General features: G+C 36.1%; 1 protein-coding gene across 9 annotated transcripts in view; it reads left to right on the forward strand.

Annotated features, from left to right (window-relative positions):
* The window catches only part of Vps13b (vacuolar protein sorting 13 homolog B), a 734817-nt gene that overhangs the window by 635329 nt on the left and 72457 nt on the right, over positions 1-27031 (forward strand). For all 9 annotated transcript variants that reach the window (XM_048801898.1, XM_048801903.1, XM_048801897.1 and 6 more), the window contains 3 exons: positions 4864-5045; positions 6107-6456; positions 11778-11939. In XM_048801898.1, the coding sequence (XP_048657855.1) occupies positions 4864-5045; positions 6107-6456; positions 11778-11939 (694 nt within the window). The remainder of the gene's footprint in view (positions 1-4863; positions 5046-6106; positions 6457-11777; positions 11940-27031) is intronic.

A 27031-nucleotide genomic window follows, 5' to 3' on the forward strand; every position in this document is an offset into this window, starting at 1 on the left:
ACACTCTGTTGATCTGTCTTTGGCATTTCATTGCCTGTATTGCCTGTATTGCATGGCTATCTTCCCACAACTTTAAAACATGTGAGAGCAGATGCCTTATAAGGACTTTCTATCACCACCCCAAAAATGCTGATTGATGATGGGAGTCATCTTGGAAAGAGAAATGACTTAGGGTGTGTGGTTCTTCCCTTATGTGATGAAAATTGAACATCGTGTAAGTTTTTTGAAGTGCTTTCATCTTTGGATGTGACAAAAAGCAGGAAACGAGTTCAGTAGCATTAAGCACATTTACATGTACACTTTCTTCTTTCCCCTCCTACCCTCTTAAGATCCCATAAAAGAAGTCACTGTCCACTTATCTCCCATAATCATTGAGACAGTGACCCACATCTTTTGTATGGGAGGAGGAACTGGTTTCATTTCTAAAAGCACTGACCCTCACAAATACAGGCAATGGAAGAGAGATCAATGATTGCTAAGTCCCTAAGTTTCTCTCTCCACCTTCTATGAGGAAATGACTGTGGCCTCCAGGTGCTTCCCCTCTATTCGGCTACTCAAATCCTCTTTTATATACACCAAAATTTGGGGGGCAACTTTTCTATTTTAATCAAAATTTGAATGTTGTAAGCCATTTAGACATAAATCTTGACATTTGGAATTGCTTTAGACACCTGTGTTTCTAGTCATACAATAATATACTCCAGGATATATCCAGAAAAGTTTTATTCTTTCCTAGGGCTAAACATGAATTTCTGCCTTTCTTCCTTGGCAGTTTTTTCCCCAAGTATACTCTTGAGGCCCTTGACTACTTCCTTTTAGTTAATGACCTAAGTCTACGCAGGAATCCTGCAGGGGTTTGGTTCTTTGCCACATAGTCTTTGATACACATTCCCTGAAGTACTTGGTATCCCTCAGGTCTCATTTAAAGTTCTAGGCTGATAATACTAAGAATGTCTCTGTATCATGTTGCTTATTCTAAGAATCTTGGGAGATATTTCTACATCTTGTGTGTGCATTCTCTCTTCTTCTCTCTAGCTAAATTTAAAGGAACTCTTTACCTGAGGACCCATTTGAAGTTGATTTTCAAACTACAGAATACAATCCATTAGTGGGTTATAAGAGAATTTAGCAGATTGCAAATGAAATTTTTTAATAAAATAGAAAAAAAAAGACATATGATTCCACTTACATGTGGTCCTGAGTAGTCCATTTTATAGAGACTGAATGTAAAATAGTGGTTGCTAGGGCTGGAGATCAGGGAGAATGGGGAGTGATTATTTAAGGGGGTATAGAGTTTCAGTTTGGGAAAATAAAATGTTCTAGAGATGGGTGATGATGATGGTTGCACAAAAATTAATGTGTTTAATGCCACTAACCACATACTTTAAAATGGTTCAAATGATAAATTTTATGATACAGTAACAATATAAAATATCAGTATGTGTCATCTTTTTGGAAAACTCCCCTCCCATTTTACATGTGTTTACAGTGTTTCAATAAAGGTGTATTTTTTATGTTGGGTAGGGTTAAGACATTTGAGAAACTACAACTGTAAGGACCAGAGGGCATGTGTTATGGCAAGCACACACTTCCTCCCATGTCTTGTCATCTGTTTGTGACTCTCCCAGGATGAACAGAACAGTGTTAATACAGTGAGCAGGAGAATGTTTATGTGAACCATTGTTGAGAGGCAGTGCCCATTGAGATAATTTTCAACAGTTATCCAGTATTGTACCTTGTTTAGACAGCAAGGAACAGGATTTTTTTTCCTATTATTAAATGCTAGCCATTATGCTAAGTAGTATGCAGTGTCTCATTTAATCTCAAAAAGTAAGTCTAGTTACTGTACTCATTTTACAAATGGGAAAACTAACATTTAGCCCAATGAAATAACCTACCCAACATTAAGTGCAGTACAAATGATCGCAGGGCATGTGTTTTGACACAGGTTCTCTCACCCTCGTCATTCTTTGTTGAGCCTGTATGCTCTATTATGCTGTATAGTAAAACCTAATGCCACAGGAGGATCCAGAAAACAGCTCAGGTCTTCATCAGTTGTGTCACACCCCTGCTGTGTTGTAGGGGTTCATCTCAGATGGCACACAGGGGTGAATCTTTAGGGGATATGCCTGGGTCCTCACAGTGCCATTAAGGTAGATTCAATCTACATCTAAATGTAGGCCACCAGCATAGCTGATAAGGTGCCCTTGAGCTAAACTGAAGTTATATGTGGATAAAACTCCCAGCATTCAGAATGTTTCATTGCTGGAAAAAAAATTGATTTTGCACTGAACTTACAATGGTTGAACAAACTCCTGGATCTTGAGCTCTATTACTAGAGGTCTTGCTTCTAGGAGCCATTTCCCACCATGTTAGAAGTCTTTGGCCTGAAATTGACCTGTTTGGAAAATCTTTTTTGGAAAAAGGAAAGGGTTGGAATATAAATACCATAGGCTGAAATTTTTTGACTTTTTAAAACTTTCTTCTCTATTCTGCCTATTGTATAATCTCATTAATGTACACTTGTGAGAGTTCTCTATCAGGTCAAAGTCCACTGTACCTAATGCAAAAAATTATAAAAATTTAGCTACTATAAGTTTCTAGAAGGTCATAACTCATATTTATGACTATTTAGTTCTTTCTCACTGAGATCTTTTCAATTCTTATGTAAAAGGTAAGCAGATAACATTTTAGCATGTAGTGGTAATCAAATTTATAGTATCAGAAACTTACAAATGAACTGATTCAAAGTACAGTTAAAGAACATTCACATTATATATTCCATGTTAATTTTATGTTTAAGAAATGTTTAATTTTGATATGTCTTAAGCCTAAATTTCTGAAATAGATTAACCTAGTAACCATTTTAGTCAGAATTTCAAGATTGAAGAGAGTATTGCTGATCACATGAGTATGATTTTATGATTTAGGAGTTACTATGTATACTTTAAAAATTTCTTTCTAATATACTGATTATGTGTTTAATCTAGAAAAAAAGTGAAGAATTAATCAGTTTGTTTTAAAGAAGATTATGGCAGATACTCATGATGTTTTCACAACCTTTTCTAATATGTTATAATATCTGCTGATCTCTACAGATAAAAAAAATAAACTTGGAAAATGTTGTGGTGCCAAAAATTGTAGTTGGCAAGAAAAATGCTTCAGATAAACACCTCAAATTGTGTTTTAAAACTGATCTGTAGAACTCTTGCCTCTATTTTTAATAATATTTTTACTAACTTTGTACCCTATTTTTTACAACATCTTTAGTATAAGGGAAAGAGCTCAAATGTGTGAACAACTAATATAGTTTACTGTTTCTGAATAAATAAAAATTAATTTTACCTTGCCAAGGAAATCTTTTATTTGAAATTCCATAAAGTCCTAGAAATGTATTTAAATTAAATAGTGTGCCCACTTATAGATGTTTTAAGAATATCTTAGCTGCATTTTTGTGTATAGTATTTAGTTAGTAACATATTGCCCCAGAGTTTGTATTTTCTTTGTGTGCTATGGAGATTTACTGGCATTGCAATAAATACCACCATATAACTAAAAACACTTTGAGGTTAAACAATTCAGTAAACACATTGGAATGCTTCTAGCTTTCATTTTCACCAACCTTTTTCATAACCATTTTCAAAACCCATCTGAAGATTCACACCTCAGAGAATCCATTGTGATTCATCCTATGCCATTTCGAGTTCCTCTTAGGTATCCACTCTGTCAGCACTTTGACTCTCCCATTTCTAGATGATGTTTTATAATGTTTGCAAACATCTATGAATTGGGTATCACTAGTTAGATTATGAATTCTTTGAAAAACCAAGAATGTATCTCCCTAGTTTTTCCTGGCATAGTTCTCTCAAATATACTATAAATCACAGTGATGTTCTCTAGGCTCCTCATGGATTTGTAAGTCAGAACTATAGAGCAAATTCAATTGAAAAGGCAGGAATGGAGATCAGGAAAGGGGCAGCATCTATTTATTGATCCACAATTAACAGTATGCATCTTGTTCTCCTCCTTTACTCTAATCCCCAGTTCTCATACTCCCACTAGCACTAATACAGTCTGTTCATGCTTCCCATGCACATACCAGGAGCTATCCTCTTGTGGATGCCTTCAATACTCATGTAGTCATACCTACTTGTATGAAATAATGTCAAGAGAATGAGCAAGTGAAGAGAGGACCCATGCAATATTGTCCATGAGACCTTCATTCTTTGGACATGGTCATAACTTTTATGTTATCTAGTACAATATTCACTGGGTGTTCAATAAAGAGTACTGACTGACTCATGGGAATATGAAGAAGTAGAGCAAAAGTGAAACATTCATGGTGGCACTGATAATACTGAGGGTTTTTTTTAAACAATTTTTTTAGTTGTAGATTGGCACAATGCTTTTATTTTAGTTATTTATTTTAATGTGGTGCTGAGGATCAAACCCAGTGCCTCACACATGCTAGGCAAGTGCTGTACCACTGAGCCACAATCCCAGCCCAATAGATTTTGGAGAAGCAGAATCATGCTTTGAATTGTGTTGGTCTTAAACTAATATGAGAACAAATTGTCCATAAGTTTTATAAATGTATGGAGAATAAAATTAGGTTGGAGCTAGGTCATTATGACCTGAAGGAATCCTTTGACAATATTCTCCCAACAATCCACATACGATAAGTCAACATGAACTTAATTATTTTTTAAACTAATTTATGTGAGTATATATAGAAGATTTGATGATAATATCTTGACTACAATTTTTTGGGCCCACTTTAGGAATTCATATAGGAAAAACATTATATTTATATGATATTAGAAAATCTGTTATCAAACTTTTCCTATTACTTATTTCCTATAGCTCTGCAAGTGAATCTGGTTCTCAAAGCACTTGTGATCAGCTTGTAACTCCAACAGCCCTGGCCGCCTGTACCAGAGTTGACTCCTGTTTTACCCCGTGGTTTGTACCGTCTCTTTGCATGTCCTTCCAGTTTGCTCACCTGGAGTTCCATCTCTGTCATCATCTTGATCAACTAGGCACAGGTACTTTTTCCTTTAACATCAGGACAACATTCACTTAAGTGCTCTTAAGATACAGTTCATCAATTTTGACCCAGCTGACTTATTTCCAGGAAGTATGAAGTGAGTACTGGCAGTTATTCTGAAGTTGCTCTGGTACAAAAAGTATACCCCCTACTTTTAAACCAGCTTATACACCTGTAAGTTATCAATGGTATTGAGCTGACACACATTTTGGCATGCTTCCTAAGAGAATTTTCAAGAAATTTTTTAAAACAGCAGGTTTTAATATTAATTTAACATTAATAATTAATTTAATTATGATCTTTTTGACAGAAACACATCTGGTTTTGTTCTGTATCCTGAGCTATCGAATTAGTGGCAAATAAATTCCAACAGCACTTGATACTGCCTGAGTACCTTCTACAAATGGTGAACCCATTCTTAATTTAGTCTAAAGAAGTCACATTTCTATAAGTTTAGAAGGAAGATGATTTCCCCACATACCAAAAGTGGCTTTTATAAATTTTCTAATGTTATTTGGATAATCATTTCTAAAGCATTATATTCTGTACCAAATCTTTTTTAGTTAATACATTTTGATTTACATGTCAGTTAAAACATTTTGATTCCTGACATGTAATGGAAAAAGAGGGAGGAAATCAGATTAAAACCAAACATAGCTGCTGTTAAGCATCTTGCCTTTTCAGCAAAACTAAAGTTGAACCTGCTTCTGCTTTTTCTGTGAGTCTTGTTTTTATTTTTGTTTTTGAGATCTGTTTGGAAGATACAGAAATGTATATAGTTTCCTCCTCTGTTTTATTCGTTGTTCTCTGCAGTTAAATTTTTTGTCTGTTAGTGAAAGTAACCTTTAGACAGTATACATTAAGAGACCTAATTGAACAAAACAATTTTATTTTCAAATATGAAACAAAATTCAAAGATTTTAATATCTTCAAGAGAATTTTTGAATTTATTAAATACTAAATTCATAACCAAAAAGTGGGTAATTTTTACATCATTTCTTTATTTGTATAACTATTGACTCATCTTAATTCCTGGCTTTTTTGTTTCTTTCTCAACAGCTTCACCACAATACCTACAGCCATTCATTTTTGATAAAAATATACCATCTGAACTAGAATACATGATTGTTTCCTTCAGAGAACCACACATGTATTTTCGACAATGGAATAATGGTTCTATCTGCCAGGAGATCCGGTTCTCAGCTCAAGCAGACTGTAAACTTCTAGAATGCAGAAATGTTACAATGCAAAGTGTAGTAAAGCCTTTCAGCATCTTTGGACAAATTGCAGTTTCCAGTGATGCAGTGGGAAAGCTGCTTGACTGCACCTTGACAGTGGACTCCATATTTATAAACTTTGGACAGCATGTAGTTCATTCTCTAAACACTGCAGTACAAGCTTGGCAACAGGTATGCACATTCCAGAACAGTTTACAGTTTGGCTACATATGATCTTTTATTAGGTACTGTATGTTATCACTTCTAATTATAAGATAAACACAAAAATGTGAGAGAGTGAGGAATTTGATGTGTACCATAATATTTGGAGCCTTCTCTGTTTGGGCAAAATGATGCATTTTTTGTTGTTGTTGTTGTTATTGTTGTATTGTTTTGTTTTTTTAACTTTCAAGAATATGAGTTCTTTACACACACATCAGGGATCGTGCCCACATTTTTATGACGAATGTCCCACAACTGTGTGGAAATTAACATATTCCCAGAAATTTTCTCCAAGTACTCTGTGCCCTTATTTTGCTAAAGCTTCAACTTAGCCATGTACCAAAAATGAAAGAAGAACCTTTGTGAGCCTTCCTTATCATAGTATTCCAGCTTCTTACACAAAAGACAAGTAGGATGGCATCTGTGAGCACAGCACAGTTCTAGTCTTTTCCTCTACTATCTTTCTGGCTTATTGACTCTCTAAATAAAGCACTGGATAATGGATTTTGGGGACCCCTCAGAGACTCTTGGTTACTTCATTAATTTATTTATATCTATAATAAGAAATTATCCATATCAAATAGGGACAAAGTATATGTCTTTGCTAAATTACATATTTAAAATGGGAAACTTGTTCATGTCTAACTAGCATGGAAGTAATTTCACAGAATGTTTAACTGATAATATGTTCAGCAATTTAACAACAAATCATTTCTGCTTTCACAGATATATTGTATCTCCATCATGTTTGGTTGCTATGTAAAGTGAGACATTTCCCACATTTTATGTATGTTACAAACACTTGTGTGGATCTGGCTCCCCAGAAGGAATGGTCCTTCCTCCTACCTTCTCTCTTGAAGGAATAGAGGCACTAAAGGGTGAGGGAAGGGGCTTTAGTTCTCTAACTCAAAAATTTTTATGGGAGTAAGTAAAAAGAATTGGGGGGAGATTTTTAGGGCAGTAAGAATTTTCATGAAAATAAATTTTATGAAATAAGTAATTTTTAAAAAGAATTTTTAGTCCTATAACTTCAGAATTTTTATGACAATTAAATTTTCTGGAAATAAAATTTAATGTTTTTCTTTATATGCATGAAGACCTATACAAGACTAAGGAATTAATTACCTAATGTGGTACTATAATAGCAAAGGAAAAGAAGATAACACATCTGTTTTATATTTTAAAAATCTTTTTTAAGGGCATTCCATGGTTTTCTTGTTGCAAAGGACATGCGTAAAATAAGAGCTAGTGTGATCTAAATCTTTGCAGCTGGTTCAAATAGCAGTGTGAAAAAAACCTTCATGGCTCCAATTCCTGTTATTTTGTCATATTTTGAACAATGCATTTAATAAAAAACAAACCTAGAAAATATAAAAGAGTCATTGATACAGCATTTAAACCCAGGATATTTTTGTCTTGGTATCAGAGCCATTATAAGAGGACTCATGTGTAGCAACTACTGCAAAATGGCTTTCAGAAATATCAGTTTCCTTCCAGGGAATATTCTCATAGACACAGCTATACATATAAATAAAATATGGTGCATAAATATTTAAATGTTTTAAACCACATCAGAGTGTGAATGACTGACTGGCTAACACAGTGCCTTGAAGGAATATTCTGAATTTTTTTGAGGAATTGTATATTTGATTAAGTAGAGCCATATGTCACGTAGCATATTGCTGACAGGTACATTCTATGAATAGTTGGTTCTGATTTATACAGGGATTTGGCAATGTTAACATGAGCCACAAGAGGATATACTTCTGTAATTGTTGCTGTAATTTTCTTGTTTCCTCCCATGTCAAGGGTACTTACCACCAAGTTTTAATGTGGTATGCTTCTAACCCTGTGTATTCTAAAGTAAATATGAAAGTGCACTACTTTGAAATTATAGAATGTTTGACATTGAAATGGGCTGATGGAAGTTTATTAAGTTCATTTTTTCTAAGATGGTCTCAATGTGGTTTACCCTCTTTTTAGGGAAGTTTAATTTCCAAAATTTGGGTTTTATTATGTATATAGTGTTCACAGATAGTGCAATTGTTGCCACAGAGAAAAAATGAATTTAATAAGTAGGAAAAGTGATTTGAGTTCTCCACAATACTTTTTATCAGATTCATATCAGAGACTAGTCATTTTTACCCAGTATAGATGGACCAGAGAGTTAAAGAATGAAACAGTTTGGCCTTTTACCTTTAGGTCATGAATTCAAGATTAACAGAAACCTTCTTTAACGTTTGATTTCTCTGACTGTAGGTCTTTCTTCCTTTCTTCCTTCTTTCCTTCCTTCCTTTTTTTCTTTCTTTTTTCCTCTGTCTTATACATGATGACTGTTTAGTGAAACTGAATTAAATGACTCAAAATGCCATTGTGAGTTTGCTTTATATTTCTGTCACATTCCTAGATTTGAACAAAATAGCATTTGAAGGGATTACTCAAAAATCAAGATTATATTCATATATCTTCCTTTATACAAAACAGTATCTCTGCTTAATTTCATGAAACTTAAATATGAATAAGTCAACTTTTAACTATAAACCGTAGTGAACATTCTCAAGCTCAACTTATATGATGTCACAGCAAACGTGAATGAGCTCTTTTATAATACAGAATTTAAAACATTCCAAGATATGCTTAAACTTATTGTAGTTATAATGAACTCCACAGATGAAGGAGCAGTAAAGAAATAGTTCCCTGAGGACTTTGAGTATTCTTTAGAAAAATGTAAACAACCCCCTTGTGTTCTTTAATTTACATTTTTTCCTAAAACCCTCATCATTTATTAAAGGTCAGTTTTTAAAGATGAGGAAAGTAATACAATTTTTTTCTACTCAAGCTCCATCTGGTAACTTAACCTCTGTGTTGAGATTGATCCCAATTCATTATGAAAACTGAATTCTAATCTCAGGATGTGTAACTAAGTGAGAGATTGGAATCATATCCCTTCCTTCATGTTTGTACTCTTGGATGGAAAGGAGAGAAAAATGTTTATAAGGAGAGCAGTTTATGTTGATTATATAATACTAAATGGAAAAATCTCATCAAAACTAATTATACACTATGATTCCAGTTTGATTAGAGGTTTGTAGATAAATATATAAGATCAGATCAGATAGGATAGATTAGAATAGTAACCAGAATATTCAGAAGAGAAAAAAATTCCTTGAAGAAAATTCACCAAAATGTTAATAGCCTTATTGCTGATTGCAAAATTAAAGGGTTTTTTAAATTCATACTTTTTTGTCTTCTAATATGCTGAACATATAATTTAAAAAATTTAATCTACTTTATTTTTTGTATTTCCTAAGTGTCGATTGAGTACTTATGTATTAGACATTGTGCTGGGTACTAGCGTTGAAGTTGTAAATAATACACATAGGGTTCCAGCTCTTTTATAGCATAGTCTAATTATGGAGACAATATTGAGCCCAGGATGGTGCAAATTAACAAGTGCTCTGAAAGGTGAATTAGAGTGTCATGTAGGTATAAAATAAGGAAACCTGGTCTGGTCAGGGGAGGATCTCAAAAGGCTCCTCTGAGGAAGTGACCTTTCAAGATGAACCTAAAAATTAGAAGCAAGTTAGTCAGGCAAGAGTTAGGGGCAAAGAGGTCCCAGCAGAGAGAAGGCAGTGAGGCAGAAAGCAGTTTGATATGTTGGATAAATTGAGAGGAGACCAGGGTAGTTTTGGAAAAATGGAAAAAAGACTGGTAGAGTTGGGGTGTCCTGAACAAGCATCATCAGCAAATGGGAAGTAGTTCAAGTTGCAGACAGAGAGCCATGGGCAGGGCCCATGAGTGAGACTGGATGTCTAAAACCTGGTGGCAGGCAAGTTTTGAACTCATAGCTAATGATCAAGAGCAACAACAGAGAACATTATGGTAGAAACAGGTTGCTTAAAAGTACTTTAGTCTCAGCCAGATTCTTTTTGTCACTACTGTGACTCTCAAGCAGGGTTTGGTGAAAATAGATGGATGATAGAGAGCTTAGAAGTCCTCAAGGGCCACCAGAAGAATAAGGCTTATTGGGGCCTCTTCTCCAGCTGCAGGAATAGTGCCTGCCACCTACTGCAGGGACAATATGCGTGACTAGGAGTGAATTCTGTTTCCCAAAATGACTGTTCCTTGAGGAAGTTCTAGGTATGGTCTCCAACCTTGCTGGTTCCAGATACATTCATCCTTGGCTTCACACCTCCCTGTTGCTTAAATCACTGTGCTTCTGAATTCCAATCCATTTGACTCTTCCTCACCTCAGTAAAGTGGTGAAGGGTAAAGCATGGCATTGTGGTGTTCATTAGAGCCACAGCCAGGAAATAGAGAGAAGCCAATTGCAGAAGCATCCGTTGCATAGTATCTCCCGTCATCAGCAAATTGATTAGCTAATTATGATTTTTTCCTTATATTCTCAATTTACTTACCTAAACTATTAGTTTACCAAAATATTTCCTGTTTTTTAAACCATACCCTAACCAGAATGATGAAAGTATAATCACAGAAGTCCTCTATCACTGTGCCAGTGTTTTGCTGTAAAAGCAGCTGATGAAGCCCCCATTTAGTCAAAAAAGAGGTGTCAACACAGGAATATTATTACTAATTTGCTGAAACTTAGCAGATTAATGAAGAAGATTAACTGATGAATATTAGCTGAGGTACTGGAAGCTGTTTTTTCAACTAACATTATTTCTCTTGAAAACTACAATTTGGCTTAAACTGACTCTGGAGTTGATCTGTTTTGTGTGTTCAGCCTCTTAACAATACGGAGAAAGTTATGGTTTTATTTATGTCTCTCCCTGAACAGATTTACACACATATCCACCCTCCCGCTTCAGGGATCTGGGGATGTATTACCTAAATGATCCTTACTTTCTGTAGGGTACAAACTGTGGCTTTGCTAATTGGTCTTGATTGTTGAGTTTAGAGGGCTGGGGACATGGTAATTCTAGCCACTAGTATACTTCTCAGAAACGTGCACTACCCAGTCCAGCACTCTTTGTAGTATGTTAATACATTTTGAGAAATGTTAAAAGGGATCTCATTGTTCTTTTACTCTTCTGTGTATATGATTTATTTTGTAGGAATATAAATCAAAACACATTCTTGGAACATTTATGATCTCTTTAAGATTTTTTTTTGTGTGCTTATCCTGGAAGTATAGAATATTTTGTATACCAGAGCTAATGACAACAGATCCTTAGGGTTTCTGTGTTATAACAATGGCCACTGGGCAGACAGCTGCCAAAATCTTGCAATTAATCTGATACACGTTGGTTTTCATATTCTTTTTCTTTCAGAACAAATGCCCTGAGGTAGAGGAGTTGGTCTTCAGCCATTTTGTGATCTGTAATGACACACAGGAGACACTGCGGTTTGGCCAGGTGGATACTGACGAAAATATTCTGCTGGCGAGTCTCCACAGTCACCAGTACAGCTGGCGCTCTCACAAATCCCCACAGGTATTTGAGAAACAGCCTTACAAACACAGCGATTGTTAAGGCTGAAGATTCATTTATTTTGCATTTGTGTGCCTGTGTCCAGCTATTTCCTTGTTTAAATCTCCCAAAGAACCACACAGGTTATCTACATCTGATGGAAACCCAGAATGTTTAGAGGTAGGGCCTAGTATATCCTAGTACAGGCTTCTCCTGGAATGGAGCATTTTCCTGTTGAGAAGGGTACTGATGGGGCATCAGGGTTGTAGTGGTTAAAAGATGGGACTCTAGAGCCAAAGCATGTGGGTCTGCATCCTGGCTCTGCAGAACCTTGCTCTGTTTTCTCTGCTTCATTTACTTATACGTAGAATGGAAATAAAAAACAATACCTCTTCCAGAGGGTTGTGAGGACTAAATAGCTAATATGTAAAGCACTAGACTAGTGTTTGGTATACAGTAAGCATTATATGTTGAGCACTATCATTCATTCATTTATTCAGATTTTTTCTGTGTGCTTACTCTGTATCAGGCACATGCTAGGCACTGGGTATACAAAGACATGGAAGTCACAGTCTGTGCTCTCTAAGGACAGCTCAAAATCTGTATGCGGTGAGCACAATGACAGACTGCCCAAGGGAGCATCAAGAAGAGACATATCAAAGGATGCCTGTTTTCCAATAGTATAATTCCATTTTCCTGTCACTTTAGATGGGAATAATTAGAGGCGTGCCCTACAGGGATAATACAAGGATGAATTAAATATAAAGTTGTGGTCTTAAATGAGTAAAAGAAATCCTAAGAAGTACTCTGAAGAATAATGTATTTCTAAAACTCTGAGTAATAACTGTCTGCTTATGATTAAAAGAAAGTCATTAGATTAGAGAACAAGTTTCCCATCTGGTCTATAGGCCAGCTTCAGAATATGTTATACCCTCAGGCTACGTCTTTATTTTTCCCCCAGTAGCTAGATTCTGATTTCTTGTTTCATTCATCAGATTGCCACACTGTTATAAAATTTAGAGAAGTAGATATACGGTAATATTTCTTATTTAAATATATTTAATTCAAATTGATCTGACAGGACATTAAAACTATATAAATCTTTTTTAACAAAAGTTCTTGCAAGAACGTGTCACAAAATATGATAGTGCACTCATATTTTCAGGGTGGTCACATGCCTTTTTTTTTCTAATTTTTCTTCTTGAGAAATGTCCATGTTAGAGAGTTTTTAAGTTGGTTGCCTCTTGGAACATAGCTAAAGGACATCATGTTTATTTCAAAATTAAGCTTCTTTTTGATATTTTTTTCCTGTTGATTGCAAAAGTGAAAGAACACAGTTGGGGGGAAAAATCCACACATCTATAATCCCCTATTACACTTCTTGTATAGCCTTTTAGATCTAATAAAGATTTCCATGATAATTGCATTCCCAGCAATTAACTATTGTTAGCAGCAGGAAAGAAGCCTCTGAGGAGCTGCAGTAATGTGTGACTGTACACCATACCTGTAGCCAGTTTGCCCGTGTACACACAGCTAACTGCAGGCCTCAGCCAACAGAAACCAAAGCAGAAGAAACTTAACCTTGCTCATGGCCATGTGAAGATGCATAACTAGCATTGCCCTCCATGACCTTCAGGATTCCCTGGACACTGGATCCAGGATGGAAAGGATGATCACAAGAACAGCTGACTTGGGATTGTGGAGACATACAGTTTCTGGGTGGGGAGAGGTCAGTGGGCGAAAAAAATGAACAATCACTGTCAGCCACTATATCTTTCATATTTATGCCCTTTTCCACATTTTCAAGACTTTTGTATTTATTGCTGGTTTTCACAATATTCCTGTTGTTTGTATTATTTATTACACATATTTTTAGACAAGAAGACATATCTCTTGATTCTCCATATACCTGGTGTCATTTCCACAGCATTGTCTCATTCCCCTGGGTTTGGACAGCATGATTCATGTGTTAGCAAATCTTAAGGTTTAAGATAAGGGCTGAGCAATCTGATAGAATAGACTATGCAAGTCTAAAGCTAGACTGAAACTGGATTCTTAGTCCAAGTAAATATTTAACTGTATTACCAAAACTGCATTACTTGCAAAGTCTTAGTTGTATTACCAAAAACAATAAGAACCTTTTTTTAAATACATTTTTTAGATGTTGATGGACCTTTATTTATTCATTTATTTATATGTTGTGCTGAGAAATGAACTTAGTACCTCACACGTGCTAAGCAAGCACTCTATCGCTGAGCCACAACCCCAGCCCAACAATAAGAACCTTTTAATGAAAAATAGGAAACATAGACGGTATCAGTTAAACTTTTGTTTTTCTTTTGAAGTTGTAACTTCATACTCCATATTCAAATTTTTGAGATGAGCCTCAGTCACTATAATTCTCTTTCAGTTAAAATTAAATTTACAGAAAACTACTAACTGTGTGTGCTGAAGTAAGTGTATTTTAAGAACCTCTGAAGCCAGCAGTCTTAATAGGCCCAGAGGGTCTTCGTGGAATTCCTTACATTCACAGTTGCAACTTCTGCTTGTTCTAATGAGAGGTTATATCTGAGGATCAGAAAAACTAGCCACTTAGCTTCAAACTGCACCTGGAGCTAGTCAGAGATGCACAAGTGAGCAAAATGTTCCTTTTTCCAGACTCCTAGTCATATCCTGCATTGCCCAGCAAGCTTGGTTTTAGGAACATTTGTGTCTGAATGTTTATGCTGCCTTGGGTGTTAGTCAATTCATAGTCTCAGGGAGAATTTCTAAAGTTCATAGAACTTAACTCCACTAAACAATGTAGCTTATATTGCAGAGATCAAGAAAGTGGCAATGACACCTGGAAAGGTTTCAAAGAGGTCAAGATATCTTAGAACCACACAGGAGGTTGCTAACAACATTAAGTCCCAGTAGGGTGGGAAGAAACATGGACACAACCGATTCCAGAAACCCGAAGCTGAGAAACCTTTTAGAATTGAGAAGTCATAAACTCTCCTTATAGTTTCTAACACATGCTTTGAGGCAGAGTCACTTAAAATGCTGGATATCCCACAACAATTTCTTGCCTAAATAAACAAAGAAAGAACAAAACTATTTCCTAGGGAATAATTGACCATGTTCAGCTGCACAGAATCATAGATGCCACCACAAAGGGCCCTTAAACATCCCAGTTCAGTAGACTTCAGATCAGGTTGAATGAAAACAACCAGGCAAGGGTTTGTCTTCAAAGAAGTGCTTTGCGTTGTGCAGAGCTGAACTTAAGCACTGAAGTGTGAGTTTATGGAATCTCTTCCCACAATATGAGCAGTGTATGCAGCAGAGTTGAGGGAAGCTTTGCTTAATTTAGCCAAACTGGATACAGTGGCACCTTCACCAACTAGTAGGGTTTGTGTATAGGCTGCTACAATTAGCCTTTTCTGGCTGATAGAGAACACTGTTGGTTGACAAAACTGTGGGGGATAGGAATGTCTCTGCTTTGTGTGTAAGGATTTACATATGCTTTTTATCCTCAAATATACATGCTCTCTGAATTATGCACATATTTTCCAGAATTGCAGAATTCCAGTTACCAATGACTTAATTTTAGTAATTAAATCATCCAGTAGGTGGAAATAGGCTCTAGCTACATCTATAGAAAGTAATAAAAATATTTCTCCAAAATTAATATTAAAAAGCAGCTTTATAAGTTGATGAAAACAGCAAATTTAAAAATGCAAATGTAACAAGGTAAGAATTAATTTTGATGAGCAGCAGAGCATCTTAGGAAAATACTTTAAACAGACATAATAAGAGAAATATAAATCCTACATTGCTTTAAGCAGAGATTGGAAAGCATTTTCTTTAGACAGCCAGAAAGTGAATATTTTAAGTTTAAAAGTCTTACAGTCTCCATCACAGAGCTACTCAACTCTGCAAGCACCCACAGGGTGATGCATAAGTGAATGAATGTGGCTGTGTTCCAATGGAAGTTGGTTGTGGACAAAGTCAATTTTTAATTTCATATTATTTTCATACATTATGAAATCTTTTGATTTTTTTTCAGCCCTTAAAAATGTAAAAACCGGGGCTGGGGTTATAGCTTAGTGGTAGAGCACGAGCCTGGCATGTGTGAGGCACTGGATTCGATCCTCAGCACCATATAAAAATAAATAAATAAGATGGAGGTATGTTTCCATCTACAGCCCCCCCCCAAATTTTTTTAAATGTAAAAAACATTCTTGGCACACATGCCGCCAAATTTGGCCCAAGTATGCCAATCTTTGTTTTCAGGTCTCTCAGTTGATAAAATTCAATAGATGAAAGATTTGATTTAAAGTTGTTTTCATTCTGACCTAAATGCTATTCCTCACTTGAAAGTTTGGTAATTAGTTTTAGAAACTGAGACAGATAATAGTTTAAATCTCTTAATATATATGTATATGTGTGTGTTAATATAAATATAAAATATTTTCAATATTTTTCATATTAACTGTAAAATATTTTTGTGTTTTATCTGTTCCGGGTCTAAACAGCAGATAAACAGAAAGCTCTCTTTCTTTTTTTGAATGTAAAAATATTTTAAAGTGACATCTATCTAAAAAAGAAAGCAACAGGTTTTGAGTATAGGCATATCTTATGGTGATTCCAGTCACTTGGCAATTTTATTAACTAGACTGCAATTTTTGTTCAGTTACCACTCTTTCCAAATCCATTTATGTAATACATGTATGCACATGAATCTAAGGAAAGAGATAAATTGTTGTCACCATCACAATTTAAAAACTTTTAAAAAGTAGACTAAGGGATGAGGAAAGTCTGTGTTAGCAGAACTGATACATTTTTCAAGCATTTTCATGTGCCTATATACCTGTTAGTTTGTTTGAAAAGGGCCAATGAGTTGACACATACTGAATATGCAAAAGGACTTGGTACTTCCTTTTTAGAAAGCAATTGTGTGAGAAGTTTCAGAGATTTAAAAATGATTATAAATTTTAACCCAGTCAGTCTCCTACTAGTAATCTATCCTCAGACAATCATGCTAAATGAAATAAACCAGTTTCAAAAAAACAATAGAATACATCTTTTCGCTGATATGTGGAAGCTAACCCACAATATGGGGTAGAAGGGAAGAATAGATATTCAGTAGATTAGACAAAGGGGAATCAAGGGAAGGGTGGGGGGATAGGAAAAGGAAAGAGAATGGAATGAATCTGAAATTATTTTCTATATACTTATATGAATACACCATATTGAATCCCACCATCATGTACATCCATAAGAATGGGGTCCTAACTGGAATAAGATACATTCCATGCTGGTACAATTATATAAAAATGAATTCTGCTGTCATGTATAACTAAAAAAGCAATAAATAAGAAATAAAAAGATAAAATTCAATCTAATTCATTTATTTACAAAAAAGTTTATCACAATTTTTTATAGTAGAAAAATTTTAAATACCAAAATATCCACTTTTAAGGAAATAAGTAAAATCTTATAAGTCTATAAAGTGATCTATTATGGAACCTTTCAATTTCTAGAAAGGGGAAACAATGCCCTATCATATAAATCAAAAAAGCAGACTATAAAATTCTGTATATACAGTTTGATCTTCACAACGTAAAAGCAAATGCACAAATTCACAATAGCTAGACTATGGAACCAACCTAGGTGTCCCTCAATAGATGAATGGATAAAGAAAATGTGGTGTGTATACTCAATGGAATATTCAGCTTTAAAGAAGAGTGAAATTATGGCATTTGCCAGTAAATGGTTGGAGTTGGAGAATATCATGCTAAGCGAAATAAGCCAATCCCACAAAACCAAAGGCCCAATGTTTTCCTTAATTTCCTTAATTTTCCTTAATTTTCCTTAATTTCCTTAATGCTAATTCACAATGGGGGGGGGACACTTGGAAAGCATAGCATTACCTTAGATTAGGTAGAGGGAAGTGATGGGAGAGGAGGGGAGGGGATGTGGGAATAGGAAAGATAGTAGAAGGAAATAGACATTGTTACTATATGTATATATGTGACTACATGACCAATATGATTCTGCAACATGTACACTCAGAAAAATGAGAAATTATATCCCATCTATGTATGATATATCAAAGTACATAAGTGCATTCTACTGTCATGTATAACTAATTAAGACAAATTAAAAAAAAAAACAGAGCAAATACACAGAAAAATACTGGAAAGAGATGTTAGAATATTATCCATGGTTTCCTCTGTGTGGTGGATTAAGGTGATATTTTTCTATTTTATAACATTTTCAACATTTTAATAATGAGTGTACACAAATTATTAAATCAAAAAAATGTTAAAACCCCTAAAAAAATTACATACAGTTGGGTGCAGTGGCACACACTTATAATCCGAGCAGTTCAGGAGGCTGAGGCAGTAAGATAAAGCCAGCCCCAGCAACTTAGTGAGGCCCTAAGCAACTCAGCAAGACCCTTTCTCTAAATAAAATATTAAAAAGGGCTGGGGGTGTTGCTCAGTGGTTAAGTGCCCCTGGATTCAATCCCTGGTACCCCCCCCCAAAAAAAAAATACAAACTAAAAGACAAGAATTTGAGATGTTAACAAAAAATAGTGGCAAGTATAATGATACATCAATAATGGTTATTTTTATTATTTCTTATATGAACGGTTGCAGCAGTTTTTCTCAGTTACATTCTTTTTTAAAAAAAAAATTGTAGTTGAAAGACAGACATACTGCCTTTATTTTGTTTGTTTATTTTTATGTGGTGCTGAGGATTGAACCCAGAGCCTCACACTGCTAGGCAAGTGCTCTACCACTGAGCTACAACACTAGCCCCTGAGTTTCTTTCTTAATTACAGTTTTGCCTACTGCAAGTAATTTTCCTAAATACTTTGATTATTATTCTTCCCTGTCGGAAAATCTTCACAGGCTTCCTCACAAATATTAGGTAATATCTTGATCTCTGGTGTCCAGAGCCTAGCTCAGTCTCCTCACAGGCCTTCCTGTGATTTCTCTCTAGCAGCATTTTAAAGCTTACTTCCCTCCCATTCATTTCTAAATTAGTAAATTTTAGTTTATTATGATCCATTATGTGAATTAAGTATGTATTCTTCTAAGTAATGTACTGCCTATTGAGGGAGCCAGAAAAGTCATTATCAACATGATCAGTGTCTATTAGGATATCAGTGCAGCAGTTCAGGAGAGGGAGAAATGCTGGGTGGTTAATTAAAACACTAGCCATAGGAGGGAAAAAAACAGAATCAGGAAGTAAAATCATTTACATCTGGACTCAGACAAAGTCTTACTTGGAATGTAAGAATGCTCCTAAATATGACAAGAGGATGAGAATCCGTCAACGCTTCCTATAAGAAAGGATATTGGTGTTAAATTTAATGTTTAAATAAAAGGTAGATAGGCCACTGAAGTGAGAGCAGAGGTGTGGTATTCCAGATAAATGAACCAACAGTGTGAAAGTGACCGAGGCATGGAACAACATGGTATGGTAGGAGAACCTGACTAATTTGGCTGCAGTGTACAGGATGTGCATGGGACTGCAAGATGGGAAAAAGGCAAAGGTGGGCCACGCTAGGCAGTTTTAATGCCAACTTGAGGCCGTGATAGTCTGTATACCCAGAGAGATCTAACTAGCCTTCCACAGAGGTGGGGTTTAAAAGATGAGTACAAATTGGCCCAGTGGACAACAGTGGAGCCAGCACACCAAGCAGAACCAGAATATATATCAATATAGACATACATACACACAAACACACACAAAGACAGACAGTATGTCACATAGTTAAAGAAATTCAGGATTTCTTCAGTGTAAATGAAGCATCAAAACATGTCATGCCATGCTGAAGAAATATATACTGCTATCCTGGCTCTTAGGGCAGTAGTGGTGGGAAGCCCTGATTTTGTAGGTTTTGCCTTTTCATGATGAAATAATCCCATCATAGCTTATTTCAAGCTACCAATTGTTTAAAACCAGCTTACAAATTCCTGAATAGTTAATGACTGGTTTTCTCAAGCAAGTAAGAGCCAAATCTAACACACCACTGTTCAGAGGAGTTGGGTTCTGAAGAGTCTGGCAGTCCATTTTGAGGTGGTATCCTTCTATGTGATGGGCAAGAGGAATGCCAGGATCACAATTGCATTTCGGGAAGATGCTTCTGGTATAGGAGGAAGAGGGTCTAGAGGACACTGAGAACACAGAGTAGATTGAGCACTGCTGCATAGTCTAGGAGGGAGAGAGATGAGAGTGTCTGAATTAAGACAAAGAAGGAGGCATAGATTGGTGTAAATGCCGAAGAAAAAGATTTTTTATGAATAATAGCCATAAATTCTATCTGAGGGCTCTGAGCACTAAAAAAAAGAGGAGTAAGATTGTGGAAGAGAGCCCAAATGTGGAGCAAGTCGCCTGCAGAGTGTATTCCCCATTTTTTGTACCTTTGCCTTTTTGGCAAGTATAGTCATGACAGTGTAGGGTGGCATATCATCTTCATGGCCTATGGTGCTAGGGGGAAAGTCCAGGCAACCAAGGCTGCTAGAGAGTGAAGAAAAAATCCTGAAAGGAGAAAGTCATGAAATGAGAACATGATGTTTAAATGTGGCCCAGCTCCTTGGCTATGAGATGAGGGTGATTTGCACTCAGGGCTCAAAGATCTGAACTCATTTGAGCTGCCACTCACCCAGGTGTGAGAATTTTCCATCTGAATCTAAGTAAATTAATTACCTCGTAAATCAAAAACATTAGCGCTCTTTGAAGCAGTCACAAGAGAATCCAGAATCTCGACAACCTAAAATTTATAGTGTTTATGATATGACTCTGAATTACTTAATGGATTAGAGTCAGAAGAAAAAATGTTACTCAATTTCAAAGAAAAGACAATTAATAGATGCTAACCCCAAGATGTTTCAGGTGTTGACATTATCAGACACGCCGTTTAAAGCAGCTATGAAATGTGAAGGAATTTTTTTTATTTATATATGACAGCAGAATGCATTATAATTCTCATTACATATATAGAGCACAATTTTTCATATCTCTGGTTTTATACAAAGTATATTCACACCAATTCATGTCTTCATACCTGAACTTTGGATAATAATGATCAACGTGAAGGAATTTTATAGGTGTAATTAATGTCCTAAATTAGTTGACTTTTAGTTAATCAAAAGGGAGATAATCCTGAATGGACCTAAGGTATTGAGATAAAAGCCTTAAAAAGAGGGATTGGAACTGTATGTATGATAAGAGAGACATACACTTCTGCTGACCCTGAAGAAGTAAAATGCCCTGTTTTGATGGCCTTTGAAGAGGGACATGGGGCAGGGAGCTGTGGGAAGCCTCCAGAACCTGAAAGTGTCTACCAGCACCAGCCAGTATGAAGTTGAGATTCTCTTCATATAGCTCCAAGGAATGAATTCTGCCAACAACTAGAACAAGCTTATAAGTCGATTCTTCCTGGTTCCAGCATGAAGATAAGAATGCAGCACAAATGACATCGCATTTTCAATCTTATGAGACTTTGAACTGAGGACCCAGCTCAAGCCATGCCTATACCCCTGACCCACAGACACTGTGAGAAACTAAATGTGTGTTGTTTTAAGCTACTAAATTTGTGATGATTTGTCACTCAGTAATAGAAATATAACATGTCGAAAGGAAAAAGTCAGTGAACTTGAAAATGTCAATAGAAATTGTCCAGTCTAAAGAAAAAAGAGAAAAATGATTCAAACAGAACAAATAGAACCCCACGGATCTCTGGAAAAATGTCAAAATGTTTAAGATATGAGAAATAGCAATTCCAGAATGAAAAAGGGAAAAAATGAGGCAAAATATTAAATAATCCCAGAAAACTTCTCAAATTTTATGAAAGGTAGAAACTTGTAAACCAAAGAAGCTCTGGAAAAGCTGGGTGCACACCCATAATCCTGGCCATTTGGGAGGGGAATGGTGAGCTCGAGGCAAGCCTGGGCAATATAAGCAAGACCTCATCTCAAAAAAATAAAAAATAAATCAGAAAAACTCCAGAGAGGGTCAATTCAAAGAAATTCATATCCAGGTCCATCATAATGAAACTGCTAGAAACTAGATGAAGAGAAGATTTTTGAAAGCAGCCAGAGAGAAATGACACTAGCTAAGGAAACCACGAATCATATTGCTGTGGACTTCTCTCAATAAGAAATGAAAAGAATATAAAATAACATCTTTAAGGTGCTGAGAAAAGTTTTAGATTGGCAGAAGTGTGTTTGGAAGATATTTGGGAGGTTAAAATCACCAGGCTTTGATTATTGGTTATGGAAGAAGAGGATCTGGTTTGACTCTGAGGCTTCAATATTAGATGACAAGTTGGTAATATTGTTGTTTACCAAGGCAGGGAATTGAGGAGTGTTTTAAAAACAGAGAATGATACATGTTATGAGCACACAATAGAATAATCTTAAAACCATTTTTGAAGCCATAAATACTTTCATCTCATTCCAAGTTGTGTGAGATTGGACAGGTTCTTAATTTCTTGGAGCTTCAGTTTTCTCTTCTGCAAAATTAAGAGATTATTGTCAAGATTCCATGAAAACCATTTATGAGGTATGCAGTAAAGAACCCCACTCTATATAAACCAACTTTGCTTTTTTCCCTTTTCTCTATCTAGACATCCAAATAGATGTGGAAAATAGATAAATTAAATGTAAGAGTCTGGAGCTCAAAAAAATAGTCTGGCCTGGAGATATAAACTTAGCCAGTCATCAGTGCCTAGGCAGCAGTAGGATTAGGTAGACTGTACCAAAAGAAGAGGCCCCTGTTAGTTATCTGGTGCTTCAGAACAATCTACAAATTGTTATGCTACAAATGTAGCATAACCACTCCAGAGGCTCCTGTTCATCAAAGAAGATAGTATACATATAGCATTTGCTGATCTATAGAAATTCTAAAATCCAAGCAGATAAATGTTGGAATTTTCTTGTTTAGTACTTAATATTACTCCTGCTAGGGAATAATTCTTTGTGGCTTATGGCTTTCGGCTCTAGGGTTTAGCCTCTTTTCATTTCCCATGAAAAGTAGCCTTTCCTTATACCTTGTAGTTTTCTCAACCTGCTTTTCACTGGCAGAATTTTGAAGGTTCAAAGACCTCTTCATTTTGTATTTTTATCAATATGATTCTAGGTTTACTATATTAGACAAAATCATACGCATAGATCTCTTCAAGATAAGCTTTTCTCTACACTGTAAGATTCTGCTGACACTTCTGTGGGACATTACCCTTGACTATCTGAGAACCCCCAGGCATAAGGTTAGATCTCTCTCTGGTCATAACAAAGGATTTTATAAGAACATCCTTTGTCTTATCTCTAGACCCAACTATCCTGATCACATCCTAGATTTCATTCTAAATTGCCTGGAAACCATTTCTTGATTTTAGTATCCTTTGCCATGTAATAAAGCTGTGCTTTTTATTTAAGTCTTTCGTTAAGCTTGTATCTCCCCTCTCTGAATTTAATATAATCATCGGGTAGAAAGAAGCCACGAGGCACATCAGCTCCACCAAAGAAATTTCCTTAGCTAGATCACATAGTTTATTAGGCACATTTTCTATTTTCCAATTTACTGCAGGTGATATGTTGCTAAACTTTCTGCCACTACAGAGGGAAGACTCCCTTTCCACCCATTTCCAATAATGTTTTCTTTACTTCTTACTGCAGCCTCTTTTGAGGCCATCAGTTTTCTAATAATAATCTCTTTGAAGCCTATTCACTAAATAGTCTCTTCAGTTTTTTTCTCATTTTCCTTCCCTGAAGCCTTTCCTACACTGTAGATCTTTGTTTTAATAGTACCCCATTTATGGGCTGGGATTGTGGCTCAGCAGTAGAGTGCTTGCCTAGCACGTGCGAGGCCTTGGGTTCGATCCTCAGCACCACATAAAAACAAAATAAAGATAGTGTCCAACTACAAATAAAAAAAAATATTTAAAAAATAGTACCCCATTTACAGATATCACAGTCTGTATTAGTCACCTATTATTGTGTAACAAATCACCCCGAAACTTGAGTAGCTAAATCAATAAATATTTATACCTCAAAGTTGTGTTAGTCAGGAATTTTAGGAGTTGTGCACTGAGTGGTTCCAACCCAGAGTCTCTAGTAGAGTTGCATTAAAGACTTCAGCTAGACCTGCAGTCATCTGAAGACTTGACTGGGCTGGAAGATCCACTTCCAAAATGGCACACTCATATGACTCTTGGTAGGAGGCCTCAGCTCCTCACTGCAAGGATCTCTACATAGAGTTGCTTGATTTTTCTTGTGATGTGGCAGCTGGCTTCCTCCAGATCAAGTGATCCATGGTCTCATATGAACAAGGCAGAAGCCTCATTGTCTCTTATGTCTCAGCCTTAGAAGTCATTCTCTATCATTTTCAGTGTCCTAGTGATGTAGGTCAGGCCTCCTCAATATGGAGTGCACTAAAAGAGACATGGGCAGAGATCATTGGAGTTATTTGGGAGATAAGACTACATAAAGAACAATAGTAGAATTTGGAGGTTAGGCTGAGGAATGGGGAGTGTTGAGAGAGAATAAGAGTATGAGAAAAATGGAGATAGTAAGAAAACCAGCACATACTGGTATTTTAAAAGTAAAGAAAGGAAAATGGCTAATAGGATAGAATTATCAGTGTTGTCAGATGCCATAAGGAGATTGAGTGATGTAAAAACTGAAAAGAGGAGACTTTTGTATTTGACAATTGGGACATCATTGATGGCTTAAGGAAAGCTCTTTCAGTGGAGAGAGCGAGGTAGAAACCAGATTAAGGTTGAGAAATGAATGGGAAGTGAGAAAGTGGACAGGAAACTTTTGTTGGATATTAGTTGTAGAATGCTACAGAGCCAAAGTTGGGGGGTGGCATTACATGGAAGAAATTTAGGTATGTTCATGTGAGAACAAATAAATAGCATAGAGATTGATGATGCAGAACAGAAAAAAAAAAAAAAAGGTTAATGGCATAAGGCCGTACAAGGGGAGAAGAGGAAAGAGTTCAGTCCACAGAAGGAAGGATTAATCTTGGCTAGGAAGCAGTTCATGCCACATATCTATTGCTGCTTAATAAGCCACCCAAAACTCAGTGGCTTAAAACCCATTTATCAGTTTATAAGACTGTTGGCTAGAAATCCTGGTGCACTAAAGAGGTTCTTTTGCTGGTCTATCCTGGGCTTACTCAGGAGGCTACAGTCAGGTGGTAGGTCAGTTAGGGCTGCATGGTGTAAGATGGCCTTGGCGTCATACTTGGTAGTTGGCAAGCTGTTGGCCAGGTGCCTTGGTTTTTCTCCAAGAACCTCTTGAGCAAGCTAGTCCAGCATTTTCACTCGGTAAAATTATCCCAGGAGAACAAGAATAAAATAGCCTCTCGCACCTAGGCTCAGAACTCACATGTTGACATTCTGCCACATTCTGTTGGATAGAGCAAGTCACAGGTTAGGCCAGATCCACAGAATAGAGCTAGATCCTCAGAGATGCCAAAGAAGATCTGTGGCCACTGATAATTTACCTCAAGAGACTCCTCCTACTCTGAGACAGGAGGGAAAAAAATGGGGATGGTGTGAATGTAAATGAGGTTGTAGTGGGTGTTTGCTGAGAATGCAAGGGGAAAAAAGGAGTAGGCTTTAATAAAACAGTGTTTCTACAAAATCTATTCCTGTATCTTGCTTACAATAAGCACTCAATGTTCACTGAATAGATAAATGTTGTGATTTCTCGTACCTTTTCTAATATTTCTCAAGAACATAGACTTAAAATTTTAATTATTTTAACTAAGAAAATTACAAACACTATTTTTTGCATCATATAGTATGTATATACGTACACAAAAAGAGGCACTAACTTCAACATGGATACCTCTGTATTCTCTCAATGCACTTGGACTCTTCTGAGAACAGCTTCTAGTGCTCTCTGTGGCCTCTAGCAAAATCTTATAAAATAGGAAAATGCTACAGATTGCTATTAGCAATTTACTTCAGATGGTACCAGCTTTCAGCCCCACATGCATGTCCAACTTCTCACTTTTGTTTAATCTTTTGTGTTTATTTTATCCGAATTCGTATTTTTTATCATAAATGAACAGTATATAATATAATAACTAAATATTACGCATTTAAAGTAGATGTCATTGCAAACTAAATTTGCCACATATTGTCTTTTTCCCTACTCATGGAAATCATTTCCCAGAAGTCTACAGTATCACCCTTGTTGTTGTATAGGGCACAGCTGTCTGCAACTAGCAATTCCATTTGGGGAGGAAGGATTTTATGCCTTTGCTCCCCAGTGGTAGTAACAAGCTTCTTTTTCTTTGTGCTGACATTAAGATAGCTAAAATCAACAGTGAGGTAAACACTTCTTGGGACCATCTGGCAAGGATTTTAATCCAAAATATTCTGTAAACACTGACTCCATTTGAGTACCCGGAACTACCGTCCATTCACCATCAGTTGCATTTTTATTTCAGTTTTAAGCAGTAATCAAAACAGCAGAAAAAGTAGATTGTAGACTCAGTTCCTTTGCTTTTCTCAAAGTATTTTTAGTTTCATGAGGGATTCCAGGAAATTCACTTTCTCTAAGGGAGCTCACAGCGCCTTCTGAAGTCATCAGTAGAAGTAAATGGGGCCCTCACAGTTTAGGTCGTTAAGTGTCTAATGCACAGAGCATATTTGTAATTTCTTCATTTTCTATTGGGAGACACATTTGTTCTACTTAAATTAGAGGCAGAAGTTTGACGTTGAGTTTTCTTTTTCTGTAGATTTTAAAGTTTCTTTATAAAAATTGTTTGCAATATGACCTGTTTTAAATCTTTTTAAGTCTTTCACAAGAAATAACAAAGATGGGATTGTGATAGGGTGCTTTATCCAGTCGAAGGGCTGATTTCTGGAGTTTTTTACAAACCTGCATGAAAGTGGAGGACTGGGGATTATTTCAGTTATGAAGCACCCAGAGGAATGACTGCTGGTGCTGCTAATGGTCTCCATGTCCCTCCCATGGCAATAAATTTTAGATATTGAAATATAGCTTTGGAGAAAACATACTGGAGATTCCTTAAGCTTTTTACAAGACACTCAAAGCCTTTTCACAAGCCAGTGCTCTGCAAATGTGAATTTTTGATGTCTA

This window comes from Marmota marmota, unplaced genomic scaffold (assembly GCF_001458135.2).
Source record: "Marmota marmota marmota unplaced genomic scaffold, marMar, whole genome shotgun sequence".
Classification (NCBI taxonomy): Eukaryota; Metazoa; Chordata; class Mammalia; order Rodentia; family Sciuridae; genus Marmota; species Marmota marmota.